Source organism: Pongo abelii, chromosome 1 (assembly GCF_028885655.2).
Source record: "Pongo abelii isolate AG06213 chromosome 1, NHGRI_mPonAbe1-v2.0_pri, whole genome shotgun sequence".
Taxonomy (NCBI): Eukaryota; Metazoa; Chordata; class Mammalia; order Primates; family Hominidae; genus Pongo; species Pongo abelii.
This window is the reverse complement of record NC_071985.2, coordinates 18,084,470-18,097,278: the sequence shown is the minus strand read 5'-3', so window position 1 is coordinate 18,097,278 and position 12,809 is coordinate 18,084,470. Positions and strand designations below refer to the sequence as shown.

The window sequence follows — 12,809 nt, the reverse complement described above, 5'->3', positions numbered from 1 at the left end:
GTTTAATAGGAAAGAAAAAAAGGTCATGGCTAGAAAGTAGACACAAATATGCAACCACGGGAGCCAGTGCATGAGAGCCGTGCTCCTGTGACAGCATCTACTTTGCCCAGCTCTGGCAGCTCTGGCAAAATGAGGAACCAGTCAGCTGGGTGATTCTTATTATGAGGAAAGAGGTGCAAACCAACATAGCCTGTAATTAGGGATATTGGGGGACGTAATAGTCAACAGCCTACAGCAGCCCTGAGCTGTTGCATGGATGGCCCTGGAGCCAGCAGGGGATCCTGCCGGTGTCTGTGGTGCCATCGGAGCACTCAGGGTCCCTGCGGCAGCCTCTCCCACCTTCACTTCCCCTGTCTTCTTTTCCAGGTCACACTGCACACAGGATTGGAAGTGCCGACTAACCTGGGGCGGCCAAAGCTGTCAGGCAATTAGCCCCGCTCCAGCTCGGCACTGCGCCTGTGACAGTGACATTCACAGGCAAAACGCCCACCATTCTCACTAAGCTCCAATAACCCACAAAAGCAGGATACGCAAGTCATGGGTGCAACCTGGCAGCGTGGAATGTCATAGAAACACATTTGCTTGGGGACGCGGGGAATGGGTCCACGGGCCATGCTCACAGCTGCCACTGTCAGTGGCAAAGGAAGGTACGTGTGTCACCCTTATTCCACCCAGACATTACGAACACTCCCCAAGAAGGACCTTTCTCAAGGGAGTCAGCATTCGGGCTTCATGTCTATGTTTCCTGCCATCTGTTTTCAAAGCTTGTCTTTTTTTGGAGGGAGAGGAAGGTAGACTTTGAGACTGGCCTCCTGAGAGCGGCAGTCGAGCTGCGCTGTAATCCCATGCCCCGGGTGTTGGCCCTCCGCGGGGACCCTGCCTCCTCAGAGTCCTGAGATTGCAGATTGTTATCATGCTGAGAAAGTTATCTTCTAGCTTCTTGGTCCTAGAGTCTTTAGTAGCACCTGCCACTTGTAGACCCAATGCAGGATTGATAGAAAGGGACATTAATCATTCATGCTTGACTTTTGCCTCTCACTGAAGTGTTGAGAACCTTTTAAAATGGCTTCCTTTATTAATCAGCCAATTGTGTTCTCTTTCTCTCTCTTTTCCTCCTTCCTTCATTTCTTCTCCCTCCCTCCTTCTCTCTCTCTCTTCTCTCTCTCCTTCCCTCCCTCCTTCGCTCTCTCTTCCTTTCCTCCTTCTCTCTCTTACTTTGCTCCATCCCTGCCTCTTTCTTCCCTCTTTCCCTCTTTCCCTCCCTCCTTCTCTCTCTCTCTCTCTCTCTCACACACACACACACACATACACACACAGGCATGACAGTCTCCTAAAATTAATTCACTCAGTTCTTAGTTCTTAAATCCACGTGAAAACACAAGAATTTTAACAGCTATGTCATGAGACTTCGCCTGGTGGTGGCTCCTTTCTGAAACTGGCAGCCCAAGCAGTTAACTGAAAATGCATCCAGATTGCTTTTCTGAGCTGAACCACTCTCAGACTCATAAGCATTTAAGATGGGAGACCCTGGGAAAGCCTGTTCTAGTTACTCCACCCTATTGTCGTTATGAAAGCATCATGAACACAAGTGGCCCCTGTGCTAGGCTGGCACGGCTCTGCCCTGATGCGGTGGGCAGGATCTCTGGGGAAGGCAGGAAATAGAAGGGCAGTATCAGGTACCTTGTCTCCCAGCTTCCCACTGTGAGACTGGGTATGCTGAGTCTGACCTGCCAGGGCAGGACTCTGGAAACACCAGGCTTCTCCCTTGAGATCCACATTGATTCATCCACACCTCTCAGAGACAGCTCACGGCAGGGGTTCTGAGCCTGCCGGGCTCTTGTTCCCAGGGAACCCTTCCTCTCCTCCCTCCTCTCATCTTCCCAGTCACCTGCCACCTCCAGCTCCACCTGGTAGTAACATTTCTCTCTCCTTTTAAAAAGAATATATTTTGTCAAGCATTTTATTTCTGAGGCTGAGAAGTGACTTGTCAATTTGCTGGACTGGATTTTTATAAAACTCGCCTCATTCACCGGCACCAACTGTGCGTCCTTGGTTCTGCCTTCCTGTTCAGACACCACGCCTGCTTTCTGAGTAACCGCCTGCCAGAGCCATGCAGGTACCCCCCCTCCACTCAGCAGGCCCGACAATCCTACCTCAAAGCTCATGCTCTTGGTCTGCAAGACTGCTTGGTCCGCTGTCTCTGCAGATACGGCCGGCAAGGCCAGCTGCCCCGTCTCCAGGAGCTGCTCGGTGCTGTGTTGCAGTCTCTGCTGCGGAGCCTGGGAGCTATCTGCTTCGTGGAAATCTGGGTCTTGCCTCTTCCTTGTCATCTCACCAAGCGGTTTCTGGCTCTCCTCCTCCCATCCCAGAGCCCCGTCCAGAGCCCTTGGTGGTAACACACAAGACCTGGGACCCTGTGTCCTTGCCCGCACCGCTGCCTCTGTCTCCCATATCCCTGCAGCTTCATCCTTAGCCATAGCTCTGGGTGGCCTTGGCTTGGAGCATGGAGAAGATCCCTAAAGATTGAGGATGAAGAGGAGCCACCACTTTCCTGGGGCCGAGGAAGCCATCAGCTTTGGGAAGTGTCTGGCTCTCTTCTGAAAAAAAAACAGGACTACACCCTGCCCCCGGAATGAGAGGGGGCTACGCAGGGCTGCCTGGTGACAGCAGCTTCTCACAGGGGAGCCCCAGGGAAGGCTGTGGAGCCTCCACCATCACCACAGCCCGGGTCACCAGGTGGCCCCAGCTCTGCGGAAGAATCGCCCATCATTGGAGCACGAGCTACCTGGGGCTACCCTGAACCTAACCCCTTTGAGGGAGCAGCATCCAGGTCAGGAGAGAAGTGGAAAGTGCAGGAGGGAAATGCCCACAAATCCGGTGGCCTCTTTCAGAAAGAAATTTCCTGAAGTCCAGAGAGGTGCAGCCAGGACTCCCTTCTCCCCACTGCCGCCCTAAGCTTGGGGGCTGGGATTCTCCCTTTTCTGACTCCTCCAGGAGCCCAGAAGCAATACGGCTGATGCCAGGGACAGCATCCAGCTCTCCTTCACAGACACCTCTCCCGTCTTCAGCACAAAACAACTTCAATGTTCTGACTTCAAAGAGAAGGGCAGGTCTGTGCCACTCACTTGTGTTTTTGAGGGATCAGAAAAGTGAAGAAGGAACTTATCAATTCCTCATGGCCAGGAAGGTCACGGGTTTCAGAGTAGAAATGACAGGTCATGGAATTCTCACCCACCATCGAATTCCATAACACATTACATCATGGTGGCACATTTGTACATACCTATAAATGATATCAAGATGAGGCTTTTGTTGGGATGGCTGAGGAGTAACTTGGTGTAAATCTATCAAGCAGTTTCAGTGAAAAAGGAATTCAAAGTAGTTTAAAAATGTCGAGTTCCATTGCATTGTAAATAGTGCCTCTGTAATGTGGTTCTGCAGTTGTTCTTTGCTAGTGAGCAAGTTTGGTCAAAGTGTATGCCTTTTCCTTTTAAAATTAATCTCTTCCGAAAATATCCACTAGCACCTCACTGCATACATAGCATCCCAGCTCCTAATTCAAAGCAGGGGAAGGTATTTCCCCAAAGCCTGCTTTTCCCCTCTCTGTTCTCCTTGGGAAAATAATGATTCCAATTAAAAAGGACACCAGTAATACTGACCCACAAGGTAACTGACCTAAACACTATAAAACTTTATATAGTTCCAGGCTGCATCTTCAGCCTGATACGTGCTTTGTAGTTGCAACAGTTCCCTAGGTGCCCTATGGCCCACCAAGCTTGAGGAGGGTGGTGCTTTCCAAATTGAGCCTGGGCAGGCTCTGTGGAGCTCACCAAGAGAGCTGAGGACAGGCCCACCCTCCTCTTTGCGCCCTTTCTCTCCCTCTTGGTGCCCCTGCCCTCCGCCCCACCACAGCACTCTCAGGAAAGGGTCAGAATGCAGGATCTTTGTGTATTTCTTCCAGGGATATTTGCATTTAAGCCTTAATTCTCATTGCAAGCGAAAGGCTTGGTCCCCCTGGGAAGGCACATTTCAGCACCGGTGGGCAGGTGGTTCAGTGTCAAGGAGACTGCTGCTGATCCCATGGCCACCTGCTGGCTTTGAGGTAGTGAGGGAGGGTCAATCCTTAGGGGGAGTCAACATGTGAATGCTAAAGAACAATGATGCACAGCCTGTGGGGTGGCGCCAGGGTTTCTCAATCTCTACTGACATTTTGCGGTAGGTCCTGTATGCTGTAGGATGTTTAGCAACATCCCTGGTCTCTACCCATCATCTGCCAGTAGCAACCCCCAAGTTAGTTGTGACAACCAAAAGTATCTGTAGACATTGCTAGATATCTCCTGGGGGCCTCCACAAGTTGAGAACCACCAGGTTATGCCAGTGGTTTGTCATGCGTAGATCTGTAAAGGGACTGTGGTGCTCCGGCTGCATTGTTCCATAGAAAGCCTGTATGTGACAAAGCTGCCAGACTTTATATTGATACCCAAGCCCAGGATTTTCCACGGGTCTTCAGGGGGCAGGTAGGGGAAAATGGGGTGAGCCACCTCCAACAGATGCCAACCTGTTGGGTCTCGAATTTTCACTCACTGAAGATGCCCCCTGCCCGCTCCCCACTTCCTAGAAAGCAAAACTCGTTACCTTTGTTTTCCTTGGCCACATTTTACTGGAAGCAACAGGAACTTCTTAATGGGTTTGTGGCCCTCAATTGGTTTTTTTAAAAAATCTAACAGATGTTATTGGCAAATATTCAAGATGGTGATGCTGGAAAATTTCAGGACTTTTCTTTTGCAAGTGAGCCAGTAGCTGTGTTTGTTGACCGCATTCTTTGGCAGTTCCTCCCAGAAGATCAAAGGATCCTGCAGCTTTAACCATATCTAGGCTGTAAAAATATGAGGGCAGGTTTTGGGCAGGATGTATTGATCAGACACCAAGTTCAGCCCTCAGTTACTTCCCTCTTTTAACCTGGCTTTAATAGTGATTCATGGTATGAGTGGGGGCCAATCTCTTATCCTTTCTGTGCCTCAGTATCCCCACCTGAAATGGGACTAGTCATACTAACCTACCTCCTCTGATGTATTGTGAGGATTATACAATAACATTTTTAAAGAAAAAAAGTGCAGTCTTTCATCTCTGGCATCTAAGCTAATGATTCCCATTCAGTGAATCAAACCTGTGGGTGGGTTTCCAGTGTTCTCTGACCAGTGTCTTCCATCCAAGCCTCCTTGTGACCAGGGCAAGGAGCTGCCTGGTCTCGAGCGGGTAAAATAGACCTTTAAGACAGGTTTCCTATGACCATAGAAAGTAACACCCCGTATGTTTCCATTCCTGGCGAGGCCTGTTTGAACGGCGCTCTGTGTGAGTGCTGTGAACAGGCTGCCTGTCAGCAGTCTCACTGCGAGGCCTCAAGGTCTCTGTGAGCAGAAGCCCCTTTAAACCAAGGAAGGACACTAACCCAGGCCTCTGCCTTCTTGGTTACCTAAGTTCTGGTATCTAAGGGGTCTCTCATCTCACAGTTTGTCTCCTTTGTTTCAAGGGGTCTCTGCAGTGTGAGTGGGTTTGAAATCCAGCATGGATAGTACAAAGAGATGCAACTGAGCCAAAGTTTTGAAGGCTGGTTGGGCTAGTGGGTCATCATGTCATTTTCAGATGACTGATAACCACTGGGACTGCTGGGGCTTCACCAGCACAAGCTATGCAGGTTGGGGGAGGCCCTGGCTTTTTCAATGATTGACATCGACATCAATCAGGAGCTGGGAGTTGAGACCTCCAGGGAAGTCTCGTCTGGAGCCATCGCTCTTCTCTCGAGGAGCGCAGTCCTGGGGAAGGCCTAGGGACTTGTGGGCCGGTGATGCGGGCACTGCAGACCAGGCCAGGCCCTCGGGTAAGGCTCTGAGGAGAGGCCAAAACCAGGCTTCAGGTTCGGGAAGGTGACTGTTTGCAACTGCAGTAGCAGGAACGTGTCAGGTGCTTACTGGGTGAGACCCAGCCCAGGAAGCTTCTCCAACTCCTCCTAGCCCTGGAAATCAGACATCCAGAGCCCCAGACTTTCTCGGCACCCAGAAGAAGCGGGGAGCGGGCAAAGCAGAAAACGTTCAATGCATGATGTAGGATTGCTGCCTTGGCACTAAGCTGTTGTATTAAGCATGAGAGGTGTTTGTTTAACGTTGGCAAAGGGATTTAACAAGAAACAAAAAGCTTCGTGTCCTTGTTTTGACCGTCGACAGAACTCCCATTTTCTTGCCTTTCTTTATTCCCATTTCTCCTCATCCCTCCCCTTCCGCCATTGCACCCACTTTCGGTCACTCGTTGTTGGTATTTGGTGGCAGCTCTTGGTCCTGTTGCTGTGGATATTCCACTGAAAACATGGGGGGTAGGGGGGAGTGGTAAGAAAGCAACTTTTTTCTAATTTTTGTATTGGTATCCACAAGCATTTGTATTTTTTGAATTGCAAACACTGTGTTTTCTGGTCTTTGGGGGTTGGTTGAACTTTCTGTATTACCTTTTGGAAAACCTGAGTTTTACCACAGTCTTAAGCAGATTTGAAATAAATTCTTTTGACACTGCCAACAACAGAAAGACAAGGTGTGGTCTGTAATTCCTGCTCCGCAGTCAGGTCCACCTTTTTCCCTACGGGCCCTGACTGCCCACCAGACAGGGCAGAAGCTACAGGAAGGGAGGCCACACGGTCTCTTCCCCCAGTGGGGCTGGGGACTAAGTAGCAGGGTCAATGTGGTTCTGCTTCGCGTGCCCAGGAAACCTCAGGGTGATGACATATGACTCTAAACTAGGCTGGGTGCTGTGGCTCACACCTGTAATCCCAGAACTTTGGGAGGCCAAGGCAGGCAGATCACTTGAGGCCAGGAGTTTGAGACCAGCCTGGGCAACATGGTGAAACTCCGTCTCTACCAAAAATACAAAAATTAGCTGGCTGTGGTGGTGCACCTGTAGTCCCAGCTACTCAGGAGACTGAGGTGGGAGGATCGCTGGAGCCCTGGAGGTCAAGGCTGCAGTGAGCCATGATTGTGCCACTGCACTCCAGCCTGCATGACAGAGCAAGACCCTGTGTTAAAAATAAAAAATAGCCATGCAGGATGGCTCACGCCTGTAATCTCAGCACTTTGGGAGGCTGAGGCGGGTGGATCACCTGAGGTCAGGAGTTCGAGACCAGCCTGGCCAACATGGTGAAACCCCATCTCTACTAAAACAATACAAAAATTAGCCGGGTGTGGTGGTGCATGCCTGTAATCCCAGCTACTTGGGAGCTGAGGCAGGAGAATTGCTTGAACCCGAGAGGCAGAGGTTGCAGTGAGCCAAAATCGTGCCATTGCACTCCAGCCTGGGCAACAAGAGCGAAACTCCCTCTCAAAAAATATAAAAATAAAAAATAAAATAAAATAAAATAATAAAACAGAAGGCCCAACCACAAACAGTAGGAACGTCATAAAATTCATTTTTACAAGAGGGAATAGGGCTGGAGATACATAACAGTTACCATGTGGTTAAGGTCAATCCATGAGTGCAAAGTAGATCATGCGTTCCACGTAGAGATCTGCAGAAAACATCCCAATGAACCCGTGAGCATCAAGGAGACTCACCTGCCCCTTCAGCTACACAGACTGAGGCCAGACATGCCTGACCTGAACTCTGTCCTTTGCTGCTTTCTCACCTCATGATCCTCAAGAGCAGCTGTCTCACATGGCCCCTGACAACCCGTAACACCAGTTACCTATGGGATTACCGAATGGACTCAGCTGAGGAGGAGGCAGATGCAGAGATGAGAGCAAATGTTTCTTAGGGCGAGCTCTTGGGATCAACACTCATGGAGGCCCAGGGAAGGAAGCAGGATTGGATGGAGGGAGATACGGAGCTGCGCGAAACCAACAAAGGCCTCAGCTAACTCAACTCTGGAGTTGTCCTGACTTGGGATGAGAGGACTGGGCTTTAACACCCTCCCATGGATCTTTCATCGACTGTGGGTTCCCCTGGCAAGGGGATGAGGCAGTCCCTGCAGAGGGCTGACAGCTGAGGCCTGTTTTCCCTAATCACTCTCAGCAGCTGAGGGAATAAGTCCTTCATCCACGAAAGGGAATCTAGTGGGACGTTACAGTGCCCACCACAACCCACCACAGTGCGAGGTCTGTGTTTCACATAGTGTGTGTGGGGAGAAGCTCTACCAGAATTCCATCGAGACATGCTTATAAGAGGGAGATGAGCGTGGTGGCTCACACCTGGGCACAGTGGCTCACACCTGTAATCCCAGCATTTTGGGAGGCCAAGGCGGGAGGACTGCTGGAGGCCGGGAGTTTGAGATCAGCCCGGGTAACATAGCAAGATCCTGTCTCAACTAAAAAATTAAAAAATTAGCCAGGCATGGTGGTGGCTCATGCCTGTAGGTCCCAGCTACTCAGCAGGTTGAGGTGGGAGGATTGCTTGAGCCCAGGAGGTGGAGGCTGCAGTGAGCTCTCATCACACCACTGTATTCCAGCCTGGGTGACACAGCAAGACTCTATCTCTAAAAAAAAAAAAAGGAAAAAAAAAGAGGAAGGTCAGTGGAACCAACTACATTCCCTGCCACTGTCACTGGCCTCAGAGCTGCAACTGCACTATCTGCCTCCTCTCCGAGACATTCCAGATTCCCCTCACCTTTGGTGAGTGTCTCTGCTGACCTTGGTAGCTTATCTGCTGGTGTGATCCAGATGCTCATCCCTGGGGGGTCTGAGCCTTAGGTCACGGGGCCCCTCTCACTTCAGGATTGTTGCACTTGTCTGTTTACTATCAAAATTGGGTAAGGTCAGTGTCCAAAGATGCCTGAGTGGATGGCCAGGGTGCAGACCGGCTCCTCCTGGCCCCTCTGTGTGACAGCAGCCTTGCTTCCTCTGGAGAGTCCTGGTCAGTCAGCCCTGCAAGGTGCTGGCTCTTCTTGCCCAGGCAACAACCATAGCTAATGATTCAGTGGAATACTGTGTCCCCTGCTCCCCTCTTTGGGAAGCAGGGTCTGTAAGTCCCAGAACCAAGAATTGTTGGAACAGGAATCCCAAGTTCCCCAAGTGGGTCCTTGGGAGTCACAGTCATTTCACTGGGACACACCACCTTCTAAGTGTAATGGCTGTGTTTAGGGTGATTTAAGGCATAAGCTGCACTCTGAAAGATGCCGCCTCCTCCTCACAAAGTGTCACCTCTGAGATGGCGCCTCAGCTGCACCTGCACCGGGCCTCCCCCTCGTTCCACCAGACCAGCAGTTCAGGATCATGAGCCCTAGAACACGCGCCTGGTCTTGCACCTCCTTAGCTGCCAACTGGGTCCCTTGGTTGGAAGCAGTGTTGTCCTGTGGAACCACCTGCCGGGTGACAAGCAAACATTCTGTATACCCTTAGGCTACTGGAGCTGGCCAAGGCCCTCTGGGCAGGAAAAGAGAACCTATGACAGGGATACGTATTTCCTCCCATCACCTTCCAGGCTATCAAAGCTCTGACGTAGCCCACGTGGTCTCCCCGGGGGATGGTCCCTCCTCAGGGACGCGGCACTGACCTCTGTTGCGGCAGTTTGCACACTCTGGCAGCAGCATTAGCTGGATGTCTCTGAGTGAGAACAGAACAGAGCTGCTGACACAGGTGGGGCCCGTGTCAGAGGGAGCAGCGTGTTCTGAGAGGGTAGAGGACCGGGCAGGTTTAGGAAATGAAAAACACATAGTTCAGGGTGAAAGAAGCATCAAGGTCAGGTTGTGAAGGCTTTTGAAGTCATTTTAAGGAATCTGACTGTGTGTGATGGGGAGTGAGGGGCCGCTGCAGGAGGACAGTGGCATGACCAGAGTCCCATTTAAGAGATCGACAGGAGGATTGCGGAGGGAGGTGCACTGGCTGGAGCCTGGGTACTGAGCCTAAGACTTAAGGAAGTCACGATCCTTGCAGAGTCCCACCATGGGCCAGGCTCTGTCAGACCTGCCGTCGCACAAAGTTGGGTGGGCCCTGAGGCCATCTGCGGACCTACAGGATCAAGCACTGCAGGCTGTGTGGCCAAAACCTGGACGCCTGTGACATCCCACCCCACGTGCCGCTCCTCCCTCGGCCCACACCTGGGATCAGCTGGCAGAGCGGGAAAAGACTGTGCTTCACTCCTAGGCCAGCTCAAGTCCAGCCTGGATGGCAGCTCTGTTCTATTCTCACTCAGACAGCAAAGTCAGCGTGGGCCCCACCCCCACCCCAGAGTATGGGGCCCAGCCTAGGACCTGAGTGCATAAATCAGTGAGCCAGCAGACTTTCAAGACTCAGCTCTGAGCTCTGCTTCAGAAAGGCTGTCCATACTCTCAGATAAGCTTAGTTGGCTTCAGTGCTACCAGGTCCTTTTTGTGTACATCCACATTATCACACACACTAGGGATGAGCATCTCCTCACCCCGGCACCACCTCTGACTTGTCATTCATGCTCAGTAAGGGATGTTTGAGTCCTCCTGAGGACTGGAGCCTGAGCCTGAAGGATAGATAGGTTTGGAACATAGGATTTTCACACCTGATGCCAAGTGATCCTGTGGCCGGAAGTTCCATCATGGGCCTGGTCCTGTCAGACTTGCTGTTGCAAAGTTGGGTGGACCCTGAGGCCATCCATCGGGGAGAAGGGGAGCAGTCATCCTAGCTGAGAAAACCCAGCAAATGATAACAGTGCAATTGCAATGTTGGGAGCAGCCAGGCCACCAGCTGGTGGGCAAAGCGGGTGGGCAGTGCTGGGAGGGTGTAAGAGGTGGTATTATGGAGTGGAACTTTGGTTCTTTTCCCCTTAGGCTGATAACAAGCAAATGCTTCCTTTCACCATTGGTCCAAACGAGGCAATAAATGATTAAGGTAAGAGTTTCCACAGTTACTGTAATGATGCTTTTCTACTTTGTCAGCAGAGGAATTGGGCTCTGCAGCCATGTCCTGGCAAATTCAGCTCATCCTAAGACTAAGGTTCTGGAGGCATCCCTGTCCAGCCCCCTCACCTCATGCAACCCTGGCCAGCCACCGTGCTAATGTAACGTGCCCCGCAGAGCACGCTGGACTGAGCCACGCAGATGCACATGGCTGGAAAGCAACCCCCACCCAGCGGAAAATGATAGCACAAAGGAGGCAGAGAGTGCAAGTGCATGTTTGCCCTGGACGCTGAGACCCTGATCCCTTCCCTGGATGGCTACTGCGAGAATCTTGGTCATGGCCCTGTCTTCCTTTGGATGCTCTTTTCATTGTCACTTTTCTCTGCTGCTGACCTTGCTAGGGGAAGCCTTATCAAACGGAAATAAGAGCATGGCCTGAAACTTGATCTTCAGTCCTTAAAGTACAGTATGGTTTGTGCTTTTAGCCCCTAAACCTCTTAAGTGTTTCCAGAGCACCCAGTGGTCAAAAACCTGTTCCTTAAATATTTACAGGTAAATTAAAAAGTAGCCAGACATGGTGGTTTGTGCCTGTAGTCCTAGCTACTCAGGAGGCTGAGGCAGGAGGATCACTTGAGCCCAGGAGTTCAAGTCCAGCCTGGGCAACATATTAAGACCATCTTGTCTCAAAAAAAAATTTTTTTTTAAGTGAAAATAAAAATAAGCTTAGTAATTTACACTTGGAATTTGTATGCTATTCCAAAATAGACTACCCTGGGGCTGTGGTCAACAGTCAGGCCAAGTGCTCAGTTGTCTGAGCCATGATGGCTCATGGGAAGTAGCTCTCCCTTCATCTCCAATGCTGAAGACGAGGAGTTAAACTAATCTAGGAGCCATTCTCGTGGGCCATTTCTAGCTCCTGAGATTTTTCCTAGTGCTTTCTGTCATGTTTGAGATCTTCTACACCTTTTTAAAATTACTTAGAGCCAAAATATATATCCTAATGAATAATGCCTTTCAAAATAAACCTGGGAAACAAACCACTCATTCCAGTTTTGCTGGCACTATTCCAAACATTTTGCAAGTTCCTCATTTGTCAGTGTCTTCACAGACAACATAAAGTCACATAACAAAGTGAGCCATTTATACCTAATTTTTGGACCAAAACATTATCATTTACTAGGCTAGGATCAGAGTTTTTTGGCAATTAAAAAGAAAAAAAAAGGCCAGCTAGGCACAGTGGCTCACACCTATAATCCCAGCACTTTAGGAGGCCAAGGCAGGAGGACAGCTTGAGCCCAGGAGTTTAAGACCAGCCTAAGCAATATGGCAAGATGCAGTCCCTACAAAACATTTTTTTTGTTTTGTTTTTTGAGGAGTCTCGCTGTTGCCCACGCTGGAGTGCAGTGGTGCGATCTTGGCTCACTGCAAGCTCCGCCTCCCGGGTTCACGCCATTCTCCCGCCTCAGCCTGCTGAGTAGCTGGGACTACAGGCACCCGCCACCACACCCGGCTAATTTTTTTGTATTTTTAGTAGAGACGGGGTTTCACCGTGTTAGCCAGGATGGTCTCGATCTCCTGACCTCGTGATCCGCCCACCTTGGCCTCCCAAAGTGCTGGGATTACAGGCGTGAGCCACCACGCCCGGCCTACAAAACATCTTTTAAATTAGCTGGGCATGGTGGCACATGCCTTTAGTCCCAACTACTCTGGAGACTGAGGCAAGAGAATCACTTGAGCCCAAAAGTTCGAGGCCACAGTGAGTTATGATCATGCTGGGGCACTGCAGCCTGGGTGACAGATCAAGGCCTTGTCTCTAAAAAACTGAAAAAACAGGCCGAGCGTGGTGGCTCATGTCTGTAATCCCAGCACTTTGGGAGGCCGAGGCAGGCAGATCGCCTGAGCTCAGGAGTTCAGGACCAGCCTGGGCAACATGGTGAAACCCTGTCTCTACTAAAATACAAAAAATTAG

General features: G+C 50.6%; 1 protein-coding gene across 2 annotated transcripts in view; it reads left to right on the top strand.

The window, feature by feature from the left end:
* The window catches only part of TRIM67 (tripartite motif containing 67), a 63,998-nt gene extending 52,540 nt beyond the window's left edge, over positions 1 to 11,458 (top strand). For both annotated transcript variants that reach the window (XM_054561590.1, XM_024255706.2), the window contains exon 10: positions 367 to 11,458. In XM_054561590.1, coding sequence (XP_054417565.1) covers positions 367 to 432 — 66 coding nt within the window. In that variant the 3' untranslated portion in view covers positions 433 to 11,458. The remainder of the gene's footprint in view (positions 1 to 366) is intronic.
* The last annotated feature ends 1,351 nt before the right edge of the window (positions 11,459 to 12,809 follow it).